Here is a 13,573-nt window from a genome sequence, read left to right on the forward strand (position 1 = left end):
TTTGCCAGAGCACTTCATCTCCACTGACTTTGCTGAGGGGAGAAGCAAGAACATTGAGAACTCTTCAATTAAGACACCAACAGCACACAGTGTGTGGACTACATGTACCCATATACACACAAAAGTTACTTGCCAAAGGTGTTGTCCATTTCCTGTGAATCCAATATGTTGACAACAACTGATTCTTCACCAACTCTGCTATGCATCTCACGCATGTTGTTTGCTGTCTCATCGATGCTTTGTAGCACAGACGTTTGCTTCAAATGTGTTTCTCAACGAGTGCAAATTGTTGTGAAGTAAATTCCAGATGATGAAAACACGTCAGCCTGTACAATCACTTGCAGTTAGAGGCTCGTAATGTAAAAACAGTTCACTTTCTTTTTAGCTTGGTTTGGGTCATCACTCAACGCTCGAGGAAAATATCTGGCTGTCGCTGCTCATTCAGTTTTATAATGTTTTGGGCTCATGTTTGGTTTTCTTTAGCTTTCTTCTTGCCTGCTGCAGCTGGAAATAAGGATCATAAAAGCAGGGAGAATGATCCAAGCTGGAACACGCTAAAATGCTTCTTAGAGCTGAGGGCAACTACACTTTGACATGACATTTCCCTGTTGGTTCATCACTTCTAGGGTCACCTTTCTCATTACTCCTCCTACAGGCCATGATGTGGCCACAAGCACGTGAATAGATACTCACAGCTTGCAAGCTGCTGGCCAGCAGAGAGATGAGTGAGTATATCCATCTGCCCAGTCTCGTTGAACTTTGACAGTGGCCCTGGAGCTGCCAGGGATGGGCGTCACCCCCTCCCCGGACTGCCCCCAGACTGCCGCCGGTGTTGGCTTGTTATGCATTAGCAACAGCGTAACAGTTGTTCCCCCCCCCCCCCCCTTTTCATGTTTATGATTATTTATGCGTATTTTTATGGACCCCAACATGCTGCCACTCTAAAGGTTAATAAACACATAAGAGAACCGAATGATATAAAGAGCAGTTTTCATCTGATTTGGCTCTGTTTTGCTGCTCTGCCAGACAGACAGTGTGTGTGTGTGGGTGGGTGGGTGGGTGGGTGGGTGGGTGGGTGGAGGAGCAATTACACATAAACAAAATGCCTCAGATTTATTATTGTATCTCGCCGAAGCACAGCACTTATTAGTATATCACTTCATTCCTCTGCTTGAAGAATGAAAAATGTTGTTGACATATTGCTGCTCTTCACTGTGCAGGAAGAAGTGAAGAGGTTTCACCGCTACTGCAACCACAGCGCAGGGCAAGCAGTTCCCAAGGTGGAGAGGTAAGACACTGCACGCTGTCCGCGCTGGCTAATGAAAAAACTCAATCTACAAGTCTAGTACAAGTAACACTGTCATTCCATCGTACAGCACCTTCTTCTGTCCTATGCAAAACTCTGGCAAGATCTTAAATGCTTTTTGTAGCAGGGGCTATAAAAGTCGAATCTGATGTCCCGTCAAAAGCATTATTTGTTGTTATGACCTCCTAGGCCATTATTCTCATTAATTTGCAACATACAGGATGAGCTGCAAACAAAGTGTGCTGCTCTTTGTTGTTTCCGGCCAAAAGTTCCTCTTTATTTTTCTCTTTTTGTTATCGTCACAGAAGTCATCCTCGTAAGAGCGAGGAGGCGGATGACAACAGCGCTCATCTTCACGAGCAACAACAGCATCTGGAGATCAAGGCTATTGTGTGAGTATCACTTGGTGGGTTATTGGTTTCCTTTATACGTGTTGAATCGTTTCCCATTGTCAACCATGTTGCCTGTGACCTTTTTAAAAGTCCATTTTATTTGTTGTGTGGTAGAGATCAATTTACGTTGGCTTTAATTCAATCTTCACTTCCATTAGGTTTCAGAGTTGGGGTCAGAGTGCACCCTTGAGTCCATGAACCCCCGTGGACCTCCATCTAACACAGTTTTACTTACACATAGGCCCAGGCTTTTATAGATGTAACAGAGAAGGACAGCTCTCCCCTCAGGCTTTGCCTTCGATGAAAGTCAAGGATAGGGAAGAGAAAGCCAGTGTTTCTGTGTAGACGTAACGTGATTGGAGCAAAGAAAGGTGAGTGAAAGGGGGGGAAAAATGTCAAGTTAAACTCATAGAAAAGGTGGCGAGACATGAAGCATGGAGAGAGGGGGAATAGAGAGATAGAAATAAGGCAAAAAACGAGAATGGAAGTGGGGAAAATAGGGCTAAAAGAAGGGAGGGGAGGGAGAGGTATTGGTTTAGGAGCTAGGAGTTATGGCTTAATTCAATTTGTTCCATTTGGCTCAGCTGTCTCGCTGCTCCACTGGAGGTGAATGTGTTTCTCCACTGGGTAATTGATCCTACACTCCATCCTGGACCCTGGTGCTGGGGTGACTACAGGGATGAAAGAGGGTGGAAAGTGAGAGACGGAGGAAGCAGGTGTGGAGGTGGAGAACAAGGGTGAAAGAGATGAGGCGAGGTCAAGTCAGTGTGTGAGCAAGATTTAAAGAGGAAATGGACATTAGGGAAAAATGTGTTTGAGAGGGCGACAAATACGTCCGCGAAAGTCAAGACATCTAACCACCCTGTGTAAAAAAATATGTATATATAATAACCTCCTATGTAAGGTGACCTTGAGTGTTGACAAAGGCGCCTAGAAAAAAATGTATTATCATTATTATATCACTTCATTCACAAATGGTTCAGCAACAAATAAGATGTGAATCAATTTTTTGTGATTAAATGCTTCTTTAAAATTGTAGGTGGTTTTGCTCCTCATGTTTTGTACGTACAGCAAACAAGGCTTTTGTCTTTTCACTGTTGCCCATCGTACCTTCTTTACTCGTAAAAACCCCCGAAAGCTCCAAAATGGCTTTATTGTAATTCAACCTTGGTTACAACATTGAGGTCACTGATGAACGCATTCCATCCCCGTATTTTTCAAGGATCCAGCGAGCCTGGCGTGCAAGCTTGTCCCGCAGAGTGAGCAGTCAGGGGCAAGACAGGGATGGGATCTGCCATAATCGGTGTGAGACGGCGCCTTCAAAGAGCCTTCAGGGTCCTGCGATGACCACCGATGTTTCCGAGGTAAGACGCAAGAAGGAACAACCATATGGTGCGATATGAAAAAAAAAATCGCAGATGGTGTGAGATCTGTGGATTGTTTTTCTTTTTGTTTGTGTGAGTTATCTGTGTTGATCTGTTGTTCTGCAGACACTCACAAAAGAAAGGGTGAGTGGATGCATGGATGCGTAAACTAATGAAGAAGGCAGCAAAGGAGGGAATGAGGGAGGGGTGTTTACCTCCAGTGTCATCTGGGGGACCGCAGGGGTCGTATTGGTGGAGGTGGATGGGATGCCAGCTGGATCCGTGCCCAGATCTGTAATTAGCCCGTTAATTAGGTAAATTTTCAAAGCTGGTTGATTGATTAATGAAGTGCTTCTGCCCTTTTCCCCACCCACCACCCACCTCCTCGTACCCCCCTTTCTCCCAAGGGAGCGAGAGGGAGAATTAAACAGTGCTCACAGGGCATGGCAGACAAACAAAAGCCAGGGGAAGAAACTGTCTGTTTGAGAAGCAAATAAACGATGCGAAGAGAAGGAGGGAGAAAGAAACAAAGTCGGGGGGGGGGGGAGGCAGGAGGCAGAGATTCAAAAAATGATGCCTTTAGATCGCCGCAAGTTCTAAGTGACAGACAAGGACACCCAGGCACATACACACAGGCTCAGTCTGCTCTGCCGGTTCCTCAGTCTGTGTTGGCTCTCACAGCGCTACAGTACCCGCACCTGCCTGCCCACGCTCTTTGCAGAGACTCAGCACAGAAAAATATGATGTCATGTCTGCATACTCCCTCGTGTTTGTGTTGTGTGTGTGTGTGTGTGCGCGTGTGTGGTATACATTTTTACCACTCTTTTTAAACAGAGCTACTCGAAAGCGAGATCCCCTCAGCAAACAGATGGGCTGGTGTCCTGGTGAGAGCGCGTGCCAGTGTGTGTGCTTTGTTTTTAGGTTGTTTGTTCTGCTTGAAGGAGTTTGTTCATTAGCACAGCAGCAAATGTCTTCCTAATTTGAGAGTTACTGTAACTTAAAACCCAAGATGACAAATAATCCACACACACCCCCCCCCCCCCCCCCCCCCCCGCTCTTCACTTCTACTGTTTCCTTTTTTTTAAAAACCTTCAAGGCAAATGCAGATTAGCAGTAGCCTATTGAGAAAATATAAAAACTCAGACAGTTGTGTATTATGTCTCCCATTCCTTAAAATGCAGGTGGTGGGTGGGTGAGGTACTTTTATAGTACTACTCCACTCCACTTCAGAGGATAATATTGTACATTGTACTCCACTGGAACCTGCATGCACAGCAGTTCTGTGTACCATTATTTCTTGAGATCAAACACTCACTTCCTGATATTGTAACACTGGGGAGGCATTGCAGTTTTTCACTACAGATTTATTTTTATTTTTTTTATCCTCTCCACTCCCTTGCATCACTCTCGCCTCCACCTCTGCCCACAACACGGTTTCCAGCCTCCAGCGTTTTATTTTCAATACAACACTTCTTCTCTTTTGTTTTCAACTTTTCCTTCTTTCCATCTCCACCTTGTGCCCTCTTACTCGGCATTCATCCCTCTCAGGCCAGGGCACCGTACGACTGTTCAAGTACTTCTAAGTATAGTGTGAGGATGTTTTGTCTTGTCTCAACAAATTCAAAGAGCTGTGAGGGTTAAGACTTTGCTTGAGGGGCTAAGGTTAGAGGGGGAGATTGGGAAGGTTGGGGTTTCATTAACAGGGTAAAGAATGCATTATCTCAATAAGTGTCCTCACGACTATAGAAAGATCAACAAATGAGTGTTGGGATGTTCATGTGAGCTCACGTGAAGGATCTTCGTGCTGGCCTGGAGGGCAGAGGGAGAAGAGGGAGCGTTCGAACATGCTTCATTCATATTTCATAGAACTGTAATGCTGAGCACCGCACTCACACAGGCATCGATAAGACACTGCAGCACACACTGAGGATTTTCTCCCTCATCTGCTCTAACACAGAAAAAAACATCCTCAATCCACACTCTCACTCTTATAAAACCTCCTGGGATCCAACTCTATTTAATATGAATGCCAACTTGTCTCTGCGTGTGTGCATCTTCCATAAATCGCAGTTGCATGTCCAGAAATAGTCAGCTCAGGCCTGCTCTGACCCAAGACCCGATTGTATTATTTATACACGAAGGGACGAGGACCCCACATGTCCTCCTCCGGCCATGTCTGGATTGTTAATAGTAAATCAGTAGGTCTCACGCTTAGAGATACAGTACTGCTGTATTTTGTCTTTCCTGGCATTGCAGGATTGTATAGTTGGTCCATAACCACGAGGAACGATGCTCTCAGAATTTATAAGCGGCAACATTTTTAACTCCACGATGAGTGATGATTAATAAGAATACAAAATCCCCTCTAGCCATTATTAAAAATTAGTTAAACCTTTTCTGCATTTCTGCATGTTAGGAAATGTGTTTCCTATAATTCGATGTAATTCAATGATTAGTCTGGCTCTGTCCAATTGTACCAAAATTCACTTAACATCTGTAAAGATTCGACATTATATGTTTTGCTTAAATCATTTCAGAAAGCAAAATCTAAACGCACAATCTACTACACAGTGAGAACAAACGGTTCTCTTTTACTTCCTGCGTCTTTATGCTAAGCTAACCTTTTCCCTTTGTATCCAACTGCCTTTAATGCAGCTTAAGTTACTAGCATTCATGTTTAGGGCAGTGCTCACAGTAGTGCTAAGCCATGTTTCTTACTTAGCTCCAGGCCAAACTTAACATTTTGCACATCCACTTATCCGGGTGAATTTGAGACAGATGCTTAATAATTGACTGGCTGCAGTTTCGAATACAAATGAGGTCTTGGACACAGCAGATACACTAAACATGGGAAGTCTAATAGATGAAGATCTGCCATCTGTTATGGACCCAAGCTTGATTTCTCTGCTTCTTTTTCTTATCATTAATATAGATTCTAGATTGGCTCTGTGTTCAGCTTTGAAACTATTCTTCTGTAGTGTGAGCTTGTAAATCTGTATGTGCATGTGAGTGCTGCTTATTTGCTGACTTTGTTGCTTTAGTGGCTCCCACAGTTTTGAAGGGCCCTTAGGGATGGTTTTGACTTTTATTTTGGAGATCAGAAGAACAATGAAATGCCTAAGTGCTAAAAGAAACTAACAATGCTGCTAGGCTGCCTGATCACTTGTCAAATGATATCAATGATGGATAGTTAGGAAAAGGGAAGGACTGTCAATAAAGGAGAGAATAAGGAGGGAATGAGAGAAAGCAGAGTGTGAAATATGGATAAAAAATGCATTACATCATCTGTGCTTGGGCTGTGCTAATGCAGGTTTGTGTGTGTGTTTGCAAACAGCTTCTGTAGACATTGATCTGTTCCTATCTCTGTGACATGTTTGCACTTTCCCCCCCCCTCCTTTTCGGGGGCCCACGGGGGAGGGAAAGTGTTGGAGTAAGCATTCCTGCCTTTTGCGTGGGGAGATCATTCTCTCATCTCTCAACGCCTAGAAATCTCACAAAGCGTAGTGACTGCTTCATCCATGCCTCCACCTCTACCCCCTCTTAATCCGTTTTCCCACCCTCACTTTGTGTCATCCCTCGCTTTTTTTCCTCCTACTGGCTCTTGATGCGCACATCCACGTTTCGCAAATGCACACACCAGTCCTCTGTAGACAGATGCTAACAGATTACTTGTTTTATTGGTGTCAGTTGGTGTCTCATTTGAAATGAATTTATATACCTCTTCCTCGGAGTTGACATCGATCGAGCTTAACTCATTTAATAGCCATGACATTTGCCTATTAGCTTATTTACTGTCAAAACAGGCCCAGGCTCAGCTGGCTTCCTGAGAGACACTAACTCTCACATTTGTATGTGTTAGGGATGGAAATGTGATTGCTGCTGCAAAATATAAACTCCCCAGGAATATTCAGTCCTAGTAGGCCTATACACAGATGTGGCTTCATGCATACTAAACTTGTAAACACATTTACTAAAATGTAAATGTCCGACAGTTTGTTTACTTCATTAACAGAGGCTGATATTAGACTTCTAATAAACCCTTTTTTAACAGTTGCGCAAAAGTTGGTCCCCGCCTTATTTTGAAATGACATGTTTTTCATCAACACAATATTTAACATTTAATTATAACATTTAATAAATGTATCAAGGGAGGTGGGTGCTTATCAAATGATCATTATTTTAGTGTAACTTTTTTATATACAGATCTTTACCCACTTTGTTAGTTCTGATGAAATAGGAACATATGTCCTAGCGGAAGGTACAAGCTTAGGGTTAAGTTTGCATCCTCTTAAACTAAAACTAGTTGGATGCAAACTTAATGAATCTCCTCCTGAAACTACTACAATAATAAGGTACATTCAGCGAATGCATATATTCTTTCATCATCAGAGGTAACAAAATGGTCCAGAAGTGTATATAAAAAAAGTTATAGTGAAATAATGAAATTTTAAAGGTGCAAAAGTTTGCATCCCTGTGATATTTGAAATGAAAAATTCAAACTGCTTCACATACTCCTCTCCAAAATGTGTACATTATCATCCTCAAACGAGTCCTTTGTCCTTCAGGTCTAGGGACACTGCTGATTCTGGTCCTGACGTGTTGCTTCCCCTGTGCTGGGCCGTCCTCTTGTGTGGAGTCCTCTTCACTGCACTGGACTGCATACACTATGTTGTTCTTGTGTTTAGGTGTTTGGTCTTTAGGGTGGACGAGTCCTTGTCTCAGTGTGTTGGTGGGTTTGAAGTGAACAGGTATGTGGTGGTCTGAGGATCTGAAGATCCTTTTGAGCTTCTCTGGCACTCCAACCATGTAAGGAATCACCAGGTTTTTCCTTTGACTCTGAGACTCTGCTCTGTCCGTCGTCCTTCTCTTGGATGTGAATCGGCATCCTGTTAAAGGCCCATTTAGGGTAACCGCAGGCCTCGAGAACTGTACTCAGTTGTCTATCGCCTTTTTGGATTCAGGGGAGGTAGGGACGTTTTCTGCCCTGTGATATAGGGTCCTGAGGACTCCTAGTTTGTGTTGCAGTGGGTTGTGGGGGTCAAACCGTAGGTACTGGTCCGTGTGTGTTGGTTTTATGTATGGGTATGTAGATTTCTTTTTCTAGGTTGCCACAAGTCCCAACATTAACTGCGCAGTCCAGGAAGGCCAGTCTGTTGTCACTGGTGTCCTCCCTGGTGAACTTGATGTTGATGTCACCTACATGTATGTGGTCTGTGAAAACCTGAACCTTCTGGATCATACCAGATTAGGGCTGGTTTAAATATGGAACCAATTCAAATCATACAATTTTATTTCAATGGAATGTCAACAAAATTGACATTGAAACTAAAATTAGTGCTTTCTCAACTACAAGACTTCGAGGTAGTCATGTTACTTCGGTGACATGGGAACAGTGGACAACCTACCTCCTTCTCCTGTCCCTTGTTTTGGTGTACAGGCTTCACTGTTTCTACATAGCAGGCTTAGCCATTGGTTCAGGGACAGCGCAGCATGTAGGTCATGTGCCTTTTGCAATCATTCAGACCCCCAGTATGCAATTCCTATAGATCGGCACTAGTTTTTTGTTATTGTTGCACAGCTGCTGATAGTTTTATTCTTTTCAGTATGAAACAGGAGAAAAGTGACAAAAGAATTTGCTAGTGATGACAGTATGGCCCAGTTAGTGGTAAATAGTCTTTATTCAAATTTATTTATTTTATAACTATGTTGCTCAGCCAGATATTACTTGAAACCCAGAAATGACTTATTAGAGTTTTTTTATCCAGCATTTAAGAGCTGACATATTAAATAGCCGTAAACTTCCACAAAAGGAGGTTTGGATGTTGTTCCCTCTGACCAAACCCTACGTTCCTGAAAACACAGGCAAAACGTTCTTCCTGCTGCTAAACAAACTGATTACCAGCGATGCACCAGCGAAGTAATCAGCTCTTATAAGGCAGCTCACTACTAACAATTTACATTAAACGTAATGAAAACATTGCCAGTGTTTGAAGTTCTTATTTGGATAAACGTAAAGGCAAAAACTCAGATAAAGGAGTTATCAGGAGAAAATATTATATAAACAAAAGCTTGCACCAAGCGAGGCCTGGAGCTGAAGAAAAGAGGCAAGGAAACTGTCAATCAGTGCCCGCATGGCAGATATCAAGGCCTTCTATAGGCACTAAAATCTTATTAATGGAGCAATAACTTCCAAAATGACCCTCGGTAAACACATTAGAGGGCCCAGATTAAGTTATTGAGACCATAATGTCTCCGGAAAAAAACATATTGACATATTTCCAGAGAGAAGTTGATGGGTTAGGAGTCATTTGGAGCCAGTGGCTTGACCCCTGCTCGATACACTGTTAAAAAATACTTCCACGCTGCCGGCTTCAGCCTCCAGCTGTGCTGGTATCTACCCGATACATACCACGAGGTGGACAAAAGCTGATACTAGAAAGTGATGCTCTAATATAACCATTGATTTTGTAAAAAGCCCATTGGGAAGATCTCTTAGAGATTAATCATTGCTATAAGGACGAAAGGAAAGGGCTGACGTCTCCGTCGAGTGGAGAAAGAACGATGAATCCCAAAGATGAGAGCATATACATAAGATGTGGCGGATTTTTAGAGCGATTATGAAGGTAATAACTACATTTGTGTGGGTGTGAGTGAGCCCATATTCACATGTGCAGATACTTATCAAAGTGTCTTATTTCTATTTCATTACTGTCTTGGTACAACTTAACCCAGGGTTGTTGTTGACCATCATATCTGTAGACCTGCAAAAGATGCGCACACACACATGCTCACATCAGCTTATGTACACAGATAAAAACATACCAGAGGTTTTCAGTGGCACATTAAAAGCATCTTGTGACCCCCTTCAAAAAAAAAATCAATGAAAGCTATTACACAAATGGAGAAGACCTGACAAGTGAAAAAGAGCGGAGGGCCAGAGAGATTTCGATCAAGACCCAGGGGGGAGAGATGTAGGAAGGATATGGGGTGTAAAGGTAGCATGCACTTCAGCCCAATTTAGTCTTCTTGGTTTATGACATTAACTATTCTTGCGAGCACAGGATCCTGAGTGACTTGGTTGAATATTTGGAGCAGGATGTGTGCAGCATTTCGATGAGCGATACTTTACAGCTGGTGCATGGGGATATGATTGGATGTTGCTTCTTACTGCCAAACTCCTCCCGAGCCCTTAATTGGTTATTTATCTAGACAACATGCCATTTAGCTGCCATTACTTAAACCAAACAAGCATAAAGCTGCATGCAGACATGGATGTGGCAGACATACACACACTATAACCAAACGTAAATCTGCTCGAAGCATCTCCCAACCATCTGCAGCAGTAATAACAATCTGGTACCTGAGGCTATATGCTCTATGGTTCTATTACACACACAATCCCCCCCCCCCCCCTCCAGCTATCTCCTCTCTCTCCCTGTTGTGCAGCCTCTGTTTTCTTTCCCCCCTGTTCTTGTTGGTTATCTTTTTCACTCACCTGTTCCCCACTTCTTCCACTTATACACAGGCCCCGGCCCCCTCTTTAGCCTATCCCATGGGCTCAACTCACAGTAAATCTGGAATAATGAGATCCCTGGAGGCAGGAGAAGTAATGTAAAGAGCAGCAGAGAGAAGCAGATTTGAGGGTGGGTCTCCTCTCTGACCTGCTCAAGATAGGAAACCAATGTAATGGTTCACCCCCTTCTAACTCAGCCTCTCACTTCCTCTACTCCTCTTCTTTCTGTCTCTCTCACTCCACCATCTCGTCCTCCCTCGCTTTTGTTTATCAGCCATCTCCCATTACTTTCCATTAACCAGAGTAGAGGCATTGTAATGTTCATCTGACAGTATCTCTGCTGTACAGTCCAATTGGAGAGTGGGGTGGGGGTGGGTGGATCAAGTGGAGACTGGTAATCTGCATAGAAGAATGGGAACCGGGGTTTTAGAGTAAAATTAAAAGTGTGCATATGTAAGATGACACTCAGGAAGCCAATGGAGGGTCAGAAGATAAAGAGAAACTGACGGCTGGGCTGTGACTTATAGGTTTGATCTCTTATGGTGGTGCGGTGGTGTCTCTGTCTCTGAAAGGTTTTCACTTCTTCTCTGCTGACCTGATTAGCAGCATGTTGCTTGTCGCATAACTAAAGTCCTTAGAGAGACAAGCTCATAATAAAAACAGATTTTCCAATACACTTCCTTTCCTGTACCCTTGTGCTTTCGGGTTTCCCTGCTACCGTACAGAACTAATTTAAAGCTTGGTCGTCCCCTTTCAATAATGAGCCCTCTTCTGTGAAGTCAATCTAAATCGTAATGAGCTGGTCAGTGATTGTTAAACTAGAGGCACCTCCCTGATGGCGAATCCCAGTCTACATTTGTCTCATAATTCTTTGCACTAACGGGAAGATAAACTGTGTTATTACACTTGTAAGAGTTGCATATAAGGGAGACTGTCTGTCTTCCCTCTGTCCATCCCGTTTTCTCTCTGTCTCTTTAGGCCTATTGTGGTACATAAATAGTTACATTTCAGTTATTTAGGTTATTGATCTACACAACTTAGTGATTTAAAAAAATAATTCAAATGGGTTTGTGTTAAGGTTAAATAGTTGGGCAATCTACAATATTTTGTGACACACCTCCTCATAAACCTGCGGCTGTAGGGCTCAATTGATTTCGTTCACATATTGAAATATGTGACCTTGTAAGGTTTAGACTGACAGACTTCTGTAAAGGTCACCGTCAACCACTCATCTATATTTTCGTGTGTGTTGTTGTTGTTGTTTTCCCAGGTGCATTTATTGGATGAGTTTGTTCAGTATGCCAGTGGGTGCTCTGCAGTGTGTGCGGTGGGTTTTCTCCCAGGCACATTTGATCTCTGTCTGCCCTTTCCCGTGTCTTTTTGATCTGTGAGTCAGGGATGGAGGGAGCTATTGTCCTCTAGTTTGATGCACATAATGAGTATGTGTTCTTTACTTGCATCACAGAGAGAAGAAAATGCAGTAATGGAGTGAAAAGATAACTGCTGATGGCTGTGGGCTGAATGCTGGACATTTCTCTAATGCAGTTCATGTGTACACACCAGTGTGTAAAAACTGTGTTAGTGCTGTTGGCTGCGAATGTGCTTTTAGTGTGCTGGGGACTCCTCTCAGCCAAGAGCCTTTGCTTTGAAGTTCTTCCTTTGTCTATAATAGATTGTTGAATCTTTGAAGTCACAGTGAAAGCACTTGCATTTGCATGTGAATCTGCACCAACTGTAAAGGTACTGTATTGGCATGTGTGTGTGTGTGTGTGTGTGTGTCATGTGCACCCACGTAGAGAGCACCTGTCTAGTTGTTCGTCCAGCAGTTTAAACACTGGCCCAAAGTAGTCTCATAATCTTCTAGCATCACCATGGTAACAGCCAACTTGTTCAGGATGCTGTTTACTTATGCAAATGATGTCCTGCAGCTCTCAAAGCCCGTCAATCACAGTCCGAAGCATATTGTAAAAACTCAGCGAGAAAGGTGAGAACTGTCAGTCTCAGCTCTAGTTACGTAATGATCATTGAGCTCCGGTTCGTCCAAAGCATTTCCAAGTGCTCTCTGTACAAACCAGTGCCTCTAGTAGTTTTAGCAAATCACACATTACCTCGTGACCTCATCGGTGAGTTTAAAATTGTCTCTTTTTTTTTAATCTATTGATAATCCTCTAATTCCTGCTTTCCTGCTGTTTGTTAAAACTGCTACAGTGTGCAGCACCTGTGCAGGCAGACCCACCAGGCTTTTCACCTGCTTGTGTAATTCTTTTGTTTGCTTACATACTAATGATGGAAATGTTTGGGGAAATTAGGAGGGATGGTTTACTGCTGCCTGGACCGAGCCTAACAAGCAGTAGGAGCTAGAGAAGACCTAAACCTTTTCTTGTCTTTAACCTTATGACCTTGTTTTTGTTTAAAGTCCCACCTATTCTCCTCCTGTCACATAAGGAGTGTAACATGTAATTAGGATAATTTTTTGAACCTGTACCTTTTTGTTGTGCGTTTTGTTTCATTATAAATCTATTAAAAGCACAAATTCTATAGCTTAACATGGTGCATTCCTTTGCTTGTTGTTGGCCCATCCATCTGAGATGGTCAGCATTTCCTGTCTGATGCTGGATATAACCCCCTTTTGTGCTGGGAACCAACTGCTACCCTAATGAGTTCGAGTATCTTAGTCGACGGAAAAATGACTGACAGATCAATGCAGTAATGCAGCTGTATAGTGAGACAGCTCTAGCTTAAGATTGTAGATGTCTATTGTGTGGGACGACTATTGCATTACAATAGACTGGATATGAATCGGATCTAGGACCAGGTCCTGTTGTTCAAACTAGTACTTATGTGTTTAACTCCTGGTTTTAAAATTAATAATATTATTAATGCTGAATACTAGAAATTCCTATTAAATAAGTAAAGTTGGACTAACTGTACCATCATGACGCAGAACTGGAAAAGTCGCAGACAATAGATGAAGTGGGGAAAAAATCCAGTAGCACAG

The 13,573-nt window shown here is 42.9% G+C and overlaps 1 protein-coding gene across 1 annotated transcript in view; it reads left to right on the plus strand.

The window, feature by feature from the left end:
• Positions 1 to 13,573, plus strand: part of schip1 (schwannomin interacting protein 1) — a 199,827-nt gene that overhangs the window by 4,884 nt on the left and 181,370 nt on the right. The window contains exons 3-5 of the mRNA XM_067506909.1: positions 1,221 to 1,288; positions 1,612 to 1,698; positions 2,921 to 3,062. Coding sequence (XP_067363010.1) covers positions 1,221 to 1,288; positions 1,612 to 1,698; positions 2,921 to 3,062 — 297 coding nt within the window. The remainder of the gene's footprint in view (positions 1 to 1,220; positions 1,289 to 1,611; positions 1,699 to 2,920; positions 3,063 to 13,573) is intronic.

Source organism: Channa argus, chromosome 6, assembly GCF_033026475.1.
Source record: "Channa argus isolate prfri chromosome 6, Channa argus male v1.0, whole genome shotgun sequence".
Classification (NCBI taxonomy): Eukaryota; Metazoa; Chordata; class Actinopteri; order Anabantiformes; family Channidae; genus Channa; species Channa argus.